The sequence below is a fragment of the Cygnus olor genome, chromosome 3, assembly GCF_009769625.2.
Source record: "Cygnus olor isolate bCygOlo1 chromosome 3, bCygOlo1.pri.v2, whole genome shotgun sequence".
NCBI lineage: Eukaryota > Metazoa > Chordata > Aves > Anseriformes > Anatidae > Cygnus > Cygnus olor.
This window is the reverse complement of record NC_049171.1, coordinates 68,082,067-68,099,382: the sequence shown is the minus strand read 5'-3', so window position 1 is coordinate 68,099,382 and position 17,316 is coordinate 68,082,067. Positions and strand designations below refer to the sequence as shown.

General features: G+C 36.9%; 1 protein-coding gene across 1 annotated transcript in view; it reads left to right on the top strand.

Annotated features, from left to right (window-relative positions):
* ESR1 (estrogen receptor 1) overlaps nt 1–17,316 on the top strand; it is a 169,043-nt gene that overhangs the window by 67,079 nt on the left and 84,648 nt on the right. Inside the window, 1 exon segment of the mRNA XM_040552612.1 lies at nt 16,437–16,627. Coding sequence (XP_040408546.1) covers nt 16,437–16,627 — 191 coding nt within the window.

Genomic DNA, 17,316 nt, shown 5'->3' with positions numbered 1-17,316 from the left:
TGTGTTGTCTTGATTATGACAGGACACATACAGTGAGAAATAAGTGAGGACAGGTCTTCAGCAGCTCAGGATCATGACTTTAGCCAAGAGGCATGTTTAAGTCACACAGCAAACTAAAATGAATAGAAACTGGAGGTGGTAGACAGGTAGACCTGTCACCATATTATTTGGGAAAAATCTCCTTGTCCCAGAGAAATTACCAGGTCTGCATCTGCCTTCTCAATCCTTTTATGATGACATCAATGGACTTTTTATTTTATTTTATTTTATTTTATTTTTTAAAGATATGGCCTGTGTCATATGGCCAATTCTGAATCCAAGATTAAGAATCAGAGATTTCATTGTAGCTTTAACTGTCTGAGCATGAGAGATATTCAAGACTGCTTTTGTGAGAAGTGAGACTCCTAAAAAGGTATAATGCTAGAAATATGTTAGTCCAACATATTCCAAACTGAAATAAAAAAAAATAAATTTAGATCTATTGAAAAGAAAGTTGGATATTTCAGTCCTTAGTAAATGAAATCACTAGCTTTACTCTACACCTCAGTCATCTCAGCATACCTGAGGAATAGGGGTTTATATACTATATATTGTGAATTATTACATGGGAATCAATAGAGAAATGTTTACAACAGGTATTTCTGCAACAGGGAGATGTACAGAGTATGCCATCCAGGATTTTTTTGTCTGTGTTAGGCTATATGCTAAAATTGTCATGGGAAACAATCAATTGAAGAGCTACTTTTAGTCCTTAGGTATCTACTTTGATACTATCAGCACTCTCAATCTCTTATCTTCCTGTTTAGCCCTTGGATATTCTGAGGACATGAGATACTATGTTTCTATCATTAGACATGTACATAGCTGCTGCGTGGAATGAACAGTCTTCCACAAGGTGATGCGGTAAAAGTCAATTTATATTTGCAATCAGAGGATCTGAGATCACTTTGAAGTTTTTTACAGATTCAGATACACACAAAATCAGATTAATATTAGGTCAGCTGCAGTCTAATATTGAACTGAATTAACACTCTACTAGAAAAAGAACAATTCCTATTAAATATGATTTTGCATAGTAGATAAGCCCATTTAATCTGTATTTTTTACCTAAATTAATTAATGTGAGGTAATTAATAAATTATGAGCATATATTCCATGCATAACAAAAGACTGAACTGCTGTAATTCAGTAATTTAGCAAGGATACTTTATTACATCCTTGTAGTTACTCCAGAGTATTTTTAAGTGGAATAGATGGATTCTGAAGGACAAAAAAAATTGCATTGAAAAAAATTTTGTTGCTAAACTTTAAATAATATTTATTTATTTATTTATTTATTAATAACACCTTAAACTCTTAGGAAAAAAACCTGAGGCCAATTTTATTTCCTGTCTGAGAATATATATCGAGGGGTTTAGCTGAATTCCAACTGATGAGTTCTAACAACTGTCTCCTGTCACCCTGAACTCAACCCAAACCATTTGTTGGAAGGCCCACTGAATATGAATCAATTCTAAACCAAAACCTATGTGCAGGTACCTATTATTACACTGTAAGTTCAACTAAGATTTGATGGTCCTTAGCAAGAATCTGTTCTGTATGACAGATTTTGTGCATACTCAGAGGTCTCTATCATATAAGGGGTGAGATGCTCTTTCTCTCTCTTCTTCTATGTCTTTTTCTCACCTGACTCACTAACATGTATAGCAGCATGTCTTCTTATAAGCCCCATGATGGAGAGCTACTTACCTTTTCTTGTGCCTGCTGCTGTGTGTACACCTGCACTGTTTAATTCCTCTGGGATGTGTGCTCAAGCACATGGAACTGGAGTTGATCTCTTGTGCTAGGAGTGCAAATGGTTTTCCACATTTTATCAGCAAGTGAGAACAATAATCAAGAATATGGCTTATGTGGCTTTTCTCTTTTGAATCTTTTTATGCTTTTGAATTTCTTATAAAGATGTGCTTTTTAAATATTTTGAATATAGAGACCATTTGTAAATGAAGCTTTAATTTTGGTCATCTTTGTACCACATTAAGCCAAGATGAGAGCTTGGGGTTGTGTTGTAACCTGTTGCTCATTCAGGTCATTTTCTAGAATAGTAACATCTGAAATCTGGGGTCTTGAAAACTTTTGGGACTAATTTGGTCATAAGAATTGCAAAATCTGTTAGGCTGCTTTAAAGGCAGGTGACTTATAGCTGTTGGCTGCTGCTCAGTCCCAACATCACAAGTGCAACAAATAGAAGTTGAAGTTGAAACCTGTTTTTTTTTTCCTTTTTTCTTTTTTCCTTCTCTTATTTATAAGAAGCATGCATATTTGGGAAAAAAATTCAGTAGGTGTTCCTTGTGTCTAGTACACTGCTGTTATGTGTGTCCCTTGTGAGCAGCTAATATGTTTATAAATGTCACAACAAATGTGTGACTGCTGTGTCCATAATATTGTACATGTTATTCTACATGCTTTTGTCTATCTAATAGACTTGTTCCTTCCTTTGTAATTTATAGGGCAGGGAGCAATTACTGTCTACCATCAATAAAAAGTGGGAAGATTAATGAGGTGCTATGTTGTGGCACTTCTGAGGCATTTGCGCTTATTCTCTGCTACTATGAGGAACAAGAAATGACACAAACAGATGACATGTATTTACCAAACAAAATCCAACTTCTTAATGTCTTGCAAAGAAATTATCACCAACACAAAGGGCAATAGTATGGATTTCTCACAGGCTTGATTTCTCACACACTGATGCATGTTACCCAAACTATGTTACCCAAACTGACAGCTGGCAGTTTTGCAAACACATATTATGTGCAGTTGGCTACATATGTTCTACATTTCATAAGCCGTATGCTCTTTGCTTACTATTGATTGAACAGTCAGTTTATGCAAATATATCTATGGAAATAAGCTCAATTAATAAATTAGCTACTTTGGGTTAATTTAGATAATGTAGGTATGTAAAAATTTCTATATATACTATTCAATTATCAGTGATGATTGAGATACCCATACACAAAGTAAAACAGATCAGATCTGCAGTCTGCATGCAGGAAAGGGAAGATATAGAGGAATGAGGGAAAGAACACAGTCCATTTTTTTAATCCACTATTTCAATATTTCATACTGTTGTATATAATCATTAGTATGTTCTAATTGAAAACTGTCACTAGAAGGGACTTTTCCCTGTCACATTTCTGATCATGATTCCCCTGAGTAACAAGCCAATATGACCACACAGTTGGGCCCCTTCTCTTTTCACCCTGCATTTTTTGGCCTCCTTTCTTGGCTCAAGTTTTATGACTGTGTTGAATAGAATTGATTTACTTTTAGTGTCTGTGGCCAGAAATGGAGGGAGAGCAAGACTATCCAGTTTGACAGCAGTTTACAGTTACTGCTTCTTGAACATAAAATAAAATGACAGCCTTTAGAGCCCTTAACACCAAATTTTCAGAAGTGGTTCCTAGGGAATACTAAGGGGGTGCTGAATACTTAACAACTATCCTTGAAGGGAAGGAGAGCTGTAGGATCTAAGAAATTTGAAATCACTTTAAAAAACAGTTCGGTGGGGGTGTCTCAAATTGTATCCTTTATATGACAAAGTGTTCAAGATCTATTTCTTATTAATTTTATTTTCTTATTTTTATACTTTCAGCTGTATTTCTAGCACATGTAAATTTCTGTTTCCAGAGATCCTCTATGACAAATGTCTTAGATAAGTTATGTTTTATTTCATTGTGGGTCAACATGGCCTGGCCTTACGGCCCTGTTGCACACATGTAACATCTAGGCTTTGCTAGCACACTCATAACTACTAGGCTATACATATCTCTGCCAGACTTCAGTGCTCTGTTTCGAAGTCCAATCTGTTTATCACATGGTTTACTGTTCATTAATTTTCAAATAGTGAATTGGCATGCAGAGTTGAATTCAGCACTTCCCAGAGGACTAGTATGAGTCAAGTACCTCAGCTGGAGCAATGTTTCCTTGCAAGCTTCCCCAATTTTGTGAGGCATCATACTTCTGTGCATCCATTCTGCCTCCACTTTGAATGAAAGGACAAACTGCTTCTTCCCCTACTAGGGTCCAGACCTCTTGACAAAATTTGTTACTCATTTTTCTTAACTACGGAAGTAGGCTATGTAACAAGCTAGAAGGCATGGGTATTTTGTTGGCCTGATAGCTCAGCTCTGTAGGTGGGATACAGCCCTTGTATGCAATGGTTGGTAGGTATGACATGTTTTCAGACTGGCTGTTTGTTTGCCTTCTGTCAGGCTTTTGTCACCTGTCCTGTGATTGGTAGTACTCAACCATATGCACATCATCTACTTTTGTCCCAACTGTTACACTTGTTATGCTTTCAAGCATCCAAGAGATTAGTCATATATGAATTTCTGGGAAACATATTGCTTGCAGAGGGGCATCAGCTAGGACTGATGCCTCTGTCTTTTTGATTGTCAGGCCAGTATTGCACCAGAACATGCATTTTTTCAGTCCTTTGCTGGCTTTCATCTGCTGCTGATGTTGCAGGCTAGCCATGGTCTGCAAGTTGGTCAGTCTGCTCCTATGACTAGGATCATACAGGTCCCATATACAAATAATTTGTTTTGGTGAAACTGACTTAAGCACAAATGGGTCCGTACATTTAGGAATTATTTTTACTTTCACTGGGAACTAGATTGTGCACCGTTAGTCCAAAGAGTACAGGGGGTGGGTTCCAATTTTTTTTTTTTTTTTTTTTCCCATAGTATCATTGTATCACAGAATGGTTTGGGTTGGAAGGGACTTTAAAGACCACCCAGTTCCACCCCGACCCACCATGGGTAGGGACACTTCCAACTAGATCGGGTTGGTCAAAACCCCATCCATCCTGGCCCTCATCACCTCTAGGGATAGGTCATCCACAATGTCTCTGGGCAACTTGTTCCAGTGCTTCATGGCCCTCTGAGTAAAGAATTTTCTCCTAACATCTAATCTAAATCTCCCCTCTTTTAGTTTAAAACTGTTCTGCCTTGTCCTATCATTATCTGTCTGTGTAAAAAGTTGCTCTCCAGCAACTTGGGCACAAGCATGGAGCTGTGGATAAATCATGTCTTCTGGGGCAAATACAGAAGCATTTTCACATATAGGTGTCAGCTATGCCCTTTGCGTAGATTTTTCCAAAGTGGCCCAGCACCTTTCTTGCTGCCTGTGTCATGTCATCGTGAGGCTTGGGACCTCCGTTTAGTGTTTTTCCTTTATTCTTGACAGTAGCTGGCACCGGGTGTTGTAGATGGCTTGGTTGGTAAGCTCTTCCTCAATGCTTTACATCAGTTAGTTCAAGAGGTCTGCATGCACTTTGAAGAACTTAAAAGCACTACTTCAGGTAGTCCTTTATTTTATCAAGGTTTATTTTCCTGTGGCCCAGAGCCCTCTAATTTATTTATTGGGCTCATATGTGGCTATAACAGTGGTTAATTTCAGAAGTTCATTTGCAAATGATGTGTACACCTTAAAGTTATATTCTGAGTTTAAAACATCATTTTAAGAAAAACTGGTATTTGAAATGATAGGAATTTAGACTGGAATTTTAAAACAGTGTTATCTAAATTGTAATGTGTTATACAATCTGCATTCTTATTTGACATATCATTTTTGAAGTTGGTGTGATAGAGAACTTTTATATCCCTCAAGTGTTTTTCTCTAAAAATGTCCCATTTAATGTTGTCATAGAAAGATTATCACAGGAATTTAAAGAAGGTCTGGGTAATTGGTTAAACTACAATGTAATTGTGTGCATCTGAAATATTTGGAAAAAAGGCTTGCGCAAGAATAAAAAGAACACATGAGCCCATGAGATCCCTATAAAGGCATGGTAAAGGGAGATTTATGACTGATTCTTGTGTTTTTGCTGGCATTTAGCTTTGAAATGGTCTGGAGGTAAGTGTAGGAATCTGACAGAATTTCCTGAAACACTCTTTTCTGATCTATTAAGTGCATTTAACTTTTTCTCTTCAGATGCTAGGATTGTGGTAGTTCATTTAAACATTAGAAAGGAAACAAAAAATGAGTGTAGCGAATGAGTAATTCTGAAGGAAGTTTGCTTAGGAACAGTGAAACTCAGAGAGAAGATTTGTTTTGGATGATGTGTTATTTTTATATTAAAGGCTGCACTTCAGCTTTTTCTTAAAAGCCATATTTTAATTATAAGAATTATATAAGAAATGCAGTAGTACAAGTTTTCAGCTTAGTCTGTGAGGCTTGGCATGATTGTAATGGAGACAAAGGTGACCAGATATTTCTAGATGTGTGAAAGCAGCAGAAGATAAACTCCAGAGATAGTCTGCTGAACCTTTTTTTTTTTTTTTCCCCATGCTTCCAGCTTTTCAAACATATTTTATTCTTCAGATTGTTTACACTAAAGTGAGATGTCCTTTCCCTCTCAGACTTTTTGCCCATCTGACCTTCCACTTTGACATAGCTCTGCACACAGCTGATTACCACACTCAGGCCCCTGTCACTTCTGTCCCCAGAGCCACACCGCCACACAACTCAGTATTGCTGCCAGAAAATCAGATCTGTGCAGTGCCCTGAGGCACTCTGTCTGTCAGTAGCTTCTTCATAAAATTTGGCATGCTTTTAGGCAGTGGATGAAGGTATTTCCTCAGATTGTATGACTTTATACACCAGAGTCTGTGAGGTTGCTTAATTGAATGAAAGAGAAAATGTCAGAAACAGTGCCCCAACCAAACTGACAGGAGATAGAAATGGGCATAGAAACCCTGAGCAGATTACCTGGTCATTATTTTGGATCCTAGGAAATTGGATCAAAATATGTATTTTAAAGGTACTATTCCTTAACAAGTAGGAGGATGCTCAGGGATCATAGATTAAAAAGATATACCAAAACAATAATTTGCAGAGAATTTAATCCAACAAAAAAAAAAGTACCATTCATTTTTAAATAAGCATATGGTATCTGCCCATTGTTAAAAGTAGCAGAAATATGTATATGGGCCACTTGAAATTGAAGTATATAAGAGAACATATTTATAGTGCTGCTTACTGGAATAGAAGCTGAAACATTAAACATTTCTGAAATTCACTAAGGCCCAGCATTGAGGAAGGAGAAATCTAATGTACGAGTACAATAACTGGGGAATTACTGACTAGGGAAGAGTATTGCAGTAAAATATCTAAGGGTTAGAGAGGATCATAAACTAAATACAAGTCAAGGGAGTAGTTGTATGCAGGAAAGGCAAATTTTATTCTGTTAACACCAAAACAGATGAAGAGGTAAATATGCTGTTTTAGGAGAGACTGGCAAAGCCTCTTTCAGAGGCTTTCATGTCCACTCAGATGCAAGTGCAGTCCCTATGAGAGAGCAAGAGGACGGGAGGATTAGAGAGGAGAATCTGTGGAGGCAGAGATGTGGCAGGAATCCTGGGAAGGGAAGATTTGTATTGAGAGGGCAGCGACCGAGTTGTTCTCCAGGCTAACTGGAAATAGCTGAGGACAAACAAGCTTAAGTTCCAGCAGAGAGGGTGTAGGCTGCACATTAGGCAGTGAAGCTCCAAACAGACACAGAGAGGCTTATTTATTGGAAAGGTTGTAAAGACAAGTTAAAACAAGTACCTGTGGGGCAGGTCTAGATATACAGTCTTTTAAGGGATATTCTGCCCCTGCTTTACCAAATGCTAGTATACAGTGATTGCAGGGTTTGTAATTTCTGTATGTCTATTTATGTTTTCACATCAAGACCGCAGTGCAGTTTGACAGCTGGTAGAAACTCTGGCATGTGGTTGAAATTGCAAAACTGTCCCTCTCAATGCATCTGTAGATTTATTTATTATTATTATTATTTTTTTGCATATCATATAAATGTCTATTTCCTTTTGAATGTATATTTAATGAAAAGGAATGTTTTGGTGTTTGAAACTCCATAGCATTTTTCTGTCAAAACTTCTAAGAATTTGTATGTCTGCCAAATGAAAGTCCTATGGAAAATATTTTTTTTCCTTGAAAATTGAAAAAGATTAATTTTATTCTCTGAACTTTGCAGGAAGTGGATTTCTTTGTTGATTTCAATAGTTTTCAAAACATAAAAGCACAGCATTTTTCTTATTTCAGAACTGAAATACTGGGGGGGGGGGGGGGTAAGGAGAAATGTTATGTCATTTATCAAATATTGTGGCTATTATGACATCTCTCAATTGGTTCTTTAAAGATATGGTTCCAGTTGCCATTTATCCCAACGGCAAAGTGCCCCAGTGCACAGAACCCTGGGACTCCGATAGGACTGGTTACTTTGATGAGGGCTTGCATTGTAAGTGAGGTAGTCCCAGTCCAGAGGAGAAAACATGTAAGTACAAATCACATAAGGCAAGGCTGTTCATGTAAATTAAATTTCATAGTTTTAAAGGTATTATAAATATATATTTTTTAATTAAAATATTTTAATTCTGTTTAGACCAACTTGAAACATCGTCCTGTCAGACATTTGTGAAGGGTTTAGAGAGAGGCAGAAGAGTGGAAACTTCCAGCCCAGGACACAAGGAAAATAAATAGTAATGGAGGGGGAAAGGAGAGCTTTGCACGAGGAGCCTGTGGGGAGTCTGGGCATGGGAGAAGTAGCCAGGGGAGTCACTCCAGGCACCAGATGAGAGGAATTTGCTCTTTCTGGACAAGAAGGCTGATACTGGAATGAAAAGGTAGAGGTAAGTGTAAGAATGGGAAAAGAGGAGCTCGGTAGATCAGGCAAGAGTGTTTGAAAAAAGAACAGCTGCAGAAGGACTAGGCAGACATGGTCACTGGCAGCAATGCCATACGCCTCTGTGTATTCTCTATATTTTACTTCATCTAACCTGAAGCAGTGTCACTATTCACAACTGTGAGCAAATATCACTGGCATCCTTCCTCTGCTGCTCGGGTAGTGAGTGAGAGTCTTCTCTTGCTGTTGCCTCCTGCATTAAGGCAAGTGAGAGGTACGCCAGTATGTTCCAGACCTGCTATCTGTGACTTTAAACACGAAGCAAAAGGATACTTTTTTTTTTTTTTTCTCTCAATGTCCTCTTCAGAAGGTGAGAAGCTGCACACAGAAAAAACAGTTCGCAATATGTATTTTTAATAATAATAATAAGTCCAAATTGAAAGGATCTGTGCAAATCTTATTTCATCAACTTTGTGCTTCCACTTTCTGATATGATTATTATTATAATGTTCATAATTACAGGATAATCATAAGTGAACAACTACCTCAGCATAAGAAAAAGATCAACTCTGGAATGTATCATACTTATATAGTGAAATATGACTGTTTGTAAATTCTCTACTCCTTTCTCACAATTACCAGTAACTAAAAAAAGGAATGAGACAAAAATTCCAACTATTATTATGTGAAGGCAGCTGATTGCTGGCCTGAAGAACTGAATTCTTTGTCTAACTCTGCCACAAATCCTTCTGTGAAGTTTAGAAATATTTTAAATCAAATTCTTCACAGGTAGTCTTATGTTGTATTGTAATTTTCTTTGTGCTGAATGGAAGTCCTACAGTCTGATTTATGTAAGAGTTAAACATTTACCATTGCAGCTGCAGACAAGGGAAGTAGCACTTTGAACACATAAAATGCTATTTAATGGTGGGTACTTAAAATCTCAGGTTTGCATATGACTCTGTATATACTTTTGACCTTAATCTCTCTCACCCTCATTTTTCATCCTTTCAACTCACAGAAGTATTGAAAAAAGTACATTCATTAGCAGTTGTCAAACACTCAAATGCTACAGTGGCGTGGAAATACTGGAAAGAAATTAATTCTGATGTGATAGTTGAATTCAGATGGTGTGCTGATAGTAAGGCACCAGACGCTGAGTGGTTAGGAAAAAAACAAAGGCAGAATAGCTGCTCATTTAATAAATACTCTCCTGTGCACTGATGAATTGTTGCCCCATGAAAAGTATGTTCATATAATTAAAGATAATATACATATGTACAGGAGGGATAAATGTAGGTTTCAGTTGTGTTTGCAAGGTGCAGTTCAGCTATATGCTATATTTAAAATCCTAATCTTCCTTGAATGTATATTGCCTTAAAGTACGTGTGCGGGTCTTTCTGCAGTCACCTTATGTACAGCAAGAAATTATTAGCATTCTGTTTATAAGAAAAAACAAACAAACTGAAAATTGCCAATGCTTCAGGACTGTTTGAGTTCTGGACTGCTCTGTGACATACAGCTACAACACCACTCTTCACTTAAGACTAATGAAAATGACCCTGTGAGTTTTAGTTTAGATTCCAACAGCACTGAGAAATAGAGTGAAACAGAACTAATTTCTCACTATTTACAAGATCTAGATCCATTTTAGCTTATTTCAAAGATTTTGTTTTGGTTTGGTTTGGTTTTGGTAGGAATTCAAATTTCAGGCCTGTTGAACAGTCAAATAGATCGAGTGCCTTCCCCTTTTAAAGAATCGCCCCACCACCACCCCCAAGGAAACTGTCTACATTGTTCAGAAAAATTGGACAAACTTCTCTGTTAGTCAAGGGGATCAACTGCGAAATAGTTAGCTTACATTTCTAAAACATGGAACACCAATCCTGGGAATGAGAATATGGGAAAATTAAATATTGAAAACATCCAAATTCAGGCATTAAGCATCTGAATGGGCTCCTTGACTCTGCCATCAACTGAAACCCTGGAAAGTGTGGCTGGAGATGCCACGGACTGCACGGTGACTGTGCATAGGCACGCCTCACTAGATTTTAATGCAGTCTGAAGATATTAGTGGTAGATCTGAGAAAAAAAAAGTAAAAAGTGAAGGTTTAAGGGACTGAAAGGATGCTAAAATTGACTTTTGCAAATACCCTTAGATAAATGTAGGATAATTTTTTTCAGACATGAAATCATAAATTCTGGCACATCCAAATACAGTACTTCAGTCACTCACTTTAAAATTAACGTGACTTAAGGATGAAGAAAGAGGATTAAACCAATACCAAAGGAAATGTTTGATTTCATTGAATAAGCAGTTTTGATGACCTAATAAGATATGCTTTTGTTTTCACGTTGAGAGACCTTGTCTGCAACAGTACCATTTGCTGGACAATACCAAAATATTTTTCCTGTCATTTTAGTTTAGCCATCAAATCAAAGCATTGATTTGCAATCCTTACAGAGACCTGAATTTCATTCTGATCCTTCTCACTCTATAGCTTATTTTTTTCACCTGGAAACAGAGATATTAACTTGAAGATGACCAGGGAATAATAACCTGAGGATAATGGAGAAGAAAAGCTTGCAAGTATATTAGTTAACTAAACCAGGCTAGGACACAGGCATGGGCATCAACATGACGTCTCTCACCACTTAATAGTTTCACATTCACGGAGGGGGGGTTGGCCTGGCTGAATAACCTTCCCTCAGGTCATGGCTCAGGTCAGAGCTATGCAGAAGTCTTCCCCCTTGGCAGCATAGAACAAATCATCCTGTTTTGGGGAAGCCATGGACTAGGAACTGGCCAAACCTTATCACCAGTGGAGGCTCAGACAAAGATTGCTGCTGGTTCCAGGTCCTGTTGCTAGAACCCAACCTCACTGCTGTAACCCATCACACGCCAACAATGGTCTGGTTTGGGGCCACCTCCTGAGGTCCTGTGTAACCTAACATATCCTGTGATTCCATGTCTGATACTTAACTCCACGTGACACCTCTTTTTCTCCCTCTCTCCTCCTCCCCTCCCCCACCTTACTTCCCCTCCATCTTCAAGTTGTATTTAGCTAAATTACAGCCCTAGACATTTGGGGATACTCATTTCAAGCCAACATTTTCATTTGGAAAACATTTTTTTTTCCAGATTCATTGGAGCTATTTTCTGAGAGTACATTTTTGAGGCACTTTATGTGCAATTTTCTGTTTGTATATTTGGTTGTTCCTACTGCAGTACTTCTCCTTGAGATGTCTTTTAAGTATCTTCAAGCATTTAATTCTTGGTAAATAATCTTTTATAAAAATTTTGCACCATATGGAAATTCACATTCTAAAAGCAAGTTAATTAATTTCATACTGAATAACATAATATTGTTAGAATAAGCCCAGTGTGTGGAAAACATTGTTCCTGCTAGACCTTGGTTGCATTTGAACTGAGCATTGTTTCTGAGGCTTTTTACACTGGGGATTTCTATCCATTCTGGTAAGAAAAAAAATTAGCATCTGCAGATTAAATTTTCTTGCAGAAAGTAAATTCAGAAAACTAGTCTTTATCAGGGTGTCTCCTTTAACAGCTTAAAAAAATGTCCCCTTAAGAACCTCCCCTCCTATGAAATCTCTTGATTTCACAGAAAGCTGGGTTTATGAATAAATTGGACCTTACCTCACTCTTGGCTGTACTGTGTACTGTGAGTTGGTCTAAATTCATTCTGCCTTCCAGTCAGTGTTATGATGCAAAAAGTGAGTTTACATTACAAAACTTTAATTGCAACATGTACACATTCCTTTTACCTTACAGTCAACATGGGGTTAAAGATCTCTTGGCTGCTTTAGAGTCCTGGATGATCAATGAATGTTTAAAGCAGAATTTTGTTTGCAAACAAATTTACTGAAGAGCAGATTCAATGTGACATAGGTGGAAAACAGAAAAGTGAGCATGGAAGATCTTGTCCTGCTCTGTAGGTTCCGAAGATCTTTCCATTTTAAATGTCTGCTGTATTATTACATTTGGAAAAGAGCAGTAAATCATGTGCTCCCTGAGGTTTTTTGCTTTCTAATCTATTCTGTTTTGCTGGGGGCCTTGGATGGAGAGCTTTATCTTCGGTTTTCTTTCTTTTTTGATATATGTTTCTCTTTGTTAAAAATAGTTGACAAGAACTTCTGTTTTTTTTTGTTGTTGTTTTTATTGTTTGCATAGATTACAAAGGAAATTGTTGAAAAGGTTCTGCTATTGTATTTTGGGAAGGATAGTCTTGCCAAAGTTATTAAAGTTGGGTTGGGTTGTTGCACTATGTTCTCCAGAAGGCTAACCGTTGAAACCTAACTGAAAACTGGATGAAGAGCAGACTGTTATTTTTTGTCAAGACACAGCGTCAGTGGTCTGTGATGTGCACTAGTTAGCAGCTGACTTCCAGATGAAATCTGAGATGTTATTTCGATTTAGCAATCTCTGAGTTATTGGGATCCTCTTTTCCCAAAGGGTTGCCTCCTCATATCTTTGAATAAGTACTACAGTTGTGATAACACAAAGTCTATTTATTACCAGGTCTCATTTCCATGGTTTAAATGGAAACGGGCGGCAGGCTGTTATTTCTGGTGAGGATGGGGCTAGGGGGTTTCTAATTTGCTTTCTGCTGTGGTTCACAAGAGCCTGAACATGATGATTTTGCAAGGCCAGTTTGCCTCGGTGTGGTGTTTGAGTGTCATGGATTTTGCTGGGTGTGGGGGTGTGGAAGCTGGCAAGGTCCTTTGGATTTATTTTATTTTGTGAAGATCTGCATCATCAAAAGATTTACACTGGTCTTTCAACATAACGAGTTTGTGAGGAGAAAGGCAATGGACGTCTAAGTCAACTATGAAATGCAGGGGTATTATTCGCAGTCGTGAGCAGTGGTATTATTCCCTTGTTTTTCTGTGATCCCTTGCACCACTGATCCTCTGTGTATTTACAGGAAGCAAACTGTCTTACATGCCTCTGCCTCTAGATTTCTTCTGAAAATATGTCTCTGATTCTGTGACTGACAGTCTGTGGAGTAGACTACCCTCAGGCAGCATGATAAAATACATTTTTTATTATTCTTAAACGACATTTTAATAAAAATATATTCGTTAGCCTAGTCTTGATCCGAGTGAAAACAAATAGTTTGAAAAGGTGAGCATTTGAATAATCTGGGTGAAGTGATGACTGATATTCTTTGGTACTTCTTTACTCTATTTTGGTTTTACCTATTGGTTGAAGTGTTTTGTTTTGTATCCAGCTAGGATTGCTTCAGAAAGTGGGTGGTGTTGGAAAGGTACTACATGTCCACAGAAATGCACTTGTTTTGGAACTTGAGATTTTCTTCATTTTAGCATTTTAATGTCCTTTTTAAAGTTAATTTAAAAGTTAGACTTTTATTTTTATTTCTTATTGATATGAATATTATTTTGGGAACCCTGTCTTATGTAACATGCATATTTGTAGCAGTTTTGAAGAAAAGATCCACATTTATAAATATCTATGAGGTAGTCAGTCATGTATGACTACCACAATAGTTTATTGATGGTAAAATTATATTGACAATTATCTGCTTGCTTGCTCTTTTACTTTAAATCGTAATATTTAAAATATTCTTGTAGTTATACACACCTAAAATATATTTTAAAAAATGCTTCATCTTGGTTAATTTAAATTTGTACTAAAGGGATGGATTAAGTGATCTAGCTGCAGGCAAGAGGGAATGGGGTAGAGAAGATGAGAAACATCTCTGATCAGTGCTCAGTAGAAAAAAAGAGTCAATTAAGTGAGGCACTGAGATAAAGCAAATTCAAAAGAAGATTTAGATCTGGAGAAAAATAATAAAACTATCTAGGTTTTACAGGTTTGGAAAGGTATTTACATATAATATGTAGGTGTTGCATATATAAAGATTTATTAATGATATGTTTTTCACATTTTAACATCTGAAATAGGCAATGATTTTACCTATTATTATTATTATTATTATTATTATTATTATATATATATATATTTTTTTTTCCTGCCTACTTTGGTAAACTCATGTTGTCAGATTCTGAGATTCTCTGGTTTTCCCACATCACTAAAAACCAGGGTTGTGCCATGTCAGCATTTCCTCATTTGCAGTTTCTTCCATCTTGCATGGGTCCTAAGGAAAACAAAAATGTTAAAATAAATTTCCAAAATTAGCTGGTATATAAAGTTTGTTAAAGAACTTTTGGTTTAAAAAATGTGGATTTGCTGAATGATGCCAGTAATAGATTGTGCTGTCTAACATGGCACAGCCATTTGTTTCTCCAATAACTGTTATTCATGCAAAACAGTTCAATGCAAGTATATCATATTTTGGGACAGAGAGTATATATAAAAAGTTTCCAGAGGATGGCTGGCAGCTCACATGAGATCGTATGGGTGGCTTTGTCTGGTATAAAGCTTTCAGGAGATAGACTGTAGCAGGAGGTTTTGGGGAATTTTGCCTAGATGAAAGAGAACGGTTTAGCGTAAGAGTCATCAGAAAGCTGTAGGGGAGTATTAGTTTCGAGCAGGAGGTGCTGTTGGTGCCAGATGCCTCAGTTCATCAAAACACGGGAAGTTTTGCTGCACTGAAGAAGGGAATATGGCAAATTTAAGTATACATGGAGAAATCTGAAGTAGAGCCCCGTTTTCCTAGTTCAAAAACATGTTTGAGAAAAGGTTGGAACCAAGGGGAGATAGGAGACATCTGTTTACTAACCAGCAATTAAAACATGCATGATAAGTGGGTAATTAATGTAAACAGTATGATTCTTCATGCTTTAACTTGTATGATATTGTCACACGCAAATGGATTTGTGTCTTGGACAATTTGTAGTGCAGACTCTTACTGCAAAGCATGTCATGTGAGAGCTGTTTACCTTCCAGGAGCAAACTTAGAGATCACTGCTGTTCCTCTTGGTAATTTCACATCCTCTCATCTCACAGTCCTGTTTACCAAGCCTGCAGCAACTACCTGTAATAACCTCTTACCAGATGTGAATTGATTGCCATTTATGCTATAGATTTGTTCAGTTTTCATTCAGCATTGCACATACTGCACATGTGGCTCTGTATATTACTAGAACAGAAATTCTTTGGCAAGAGCTTTTAATGCCTTCTGACTTTTCTTGTGGTAAAAACACTTCGTTTTTATATAAATTGCTTTATAATGAGAACAGGAATTATTTTATACCTTTGACAATGTAAGGAAAGTTTTGATTTCTAATTGGGCAATAAGCCTTGAAAATAGCCTTGCAAAAGTGACTTGCAAATTGTGGTGCAAATATTAGGCAATTTTTGCTTTAGATTCTCAGACTCATTACTGATACTGCAGACATGCTGAACCCTTGGGACAGGAGCAGGTACACATTTTTTTTTTTTTTTTTATTTTTGGTGGGGTGGTTGTTCTTTTGTAATATCCTGAGAATAACTGATTACTTTATCAAATAGCATTCTTTTTTTTTTTTTTTTTTCTTCAAGGTACAGTGTCTAATAACATCAGTCTGATTTGTGAGGAATTTCTCTGTATCTTATTAGTTCTTCACTTTTCCAATTAGAATAGAAAGAGATACAAAGATACAAGTTTTTTTTTTTTTTGGAGGGGGGTGTGATCTCTTGTTTCAAAATTAGATGTGCTCTTCTTTCTTTCTCAGTCTTTAGGAGTGGATGAGACCTAACAATGCTGAAAAAATTGTTTTTTTTTTTTTTTTTTTTTTTTTTTTTTTTTTTTGCTTTTAACAGGCCAAGCTCTGATAGCAGGCGTCACAGCATCCGAGAGAGGATGTCCAGTACTAATGAGAAAGGGAGCCTATCCATGGAGTCCACCAAGGAGACCCGGTACTGTGCTGTGTGCAACGACTATGCTTCAGGCTACCATTATGGGGTCTGGTCTTGTGAGGGCTGCAAAGCTTTTTTCAAAAGGAGTATTCAAGGTAATAAGCTGTTCAAGTGAGTCACCTTAACTGTTTACTCCTGAGGAAGCTAGCTGAGATTGCAGCCTGAGCCCAGGACAATGACATTTATTGGATTTTCATTAGGAGCTACTGTGCTCTCCCATATATGTTTTGCTCTCTATTTGGTGAATGTTTCTAACAGTTATATATTATGTTGTTATTTAGCCCAAGATTAATGAGGGAAGATTAAAGCTTCTGTGTATTCATCTTGGTTTCTGTATGTCTGACTATGGAGGTAATGAGAAATCTAATTTAAAAATCCATATTGGATCAAGATGATCACTCTTTCAGTCTATGTATATCTCTTTTCTGTGATTAAGTTCCTAACCAATTTTTTTTTTTTTTTTTGTGAATTCCTTGTCAGATGAAGATTAATTCATGTTGGTTGATTTCTTAATCTTAATTCAATGTTCCATTAGCGAAATGGTTCAATCCAAATCTCAGCCACTTGCAGATCTGAGATGTCTTTTGAGACCCAATGTTGAAAAGGAATGTGTCCTTGAAGAAATAATATTTGCATCTCCCAGTAAAGCAGGGCTTTGAACTATACACAGAATAATATAGTTCACAACCTTGTCATGGCTAAAAGTGTTCTGTGTAAAATGTCCACTGGATTAGAGGACATTAAACAGAAACAGCGTTAATTACTGTGACTAAGATAATTCTTG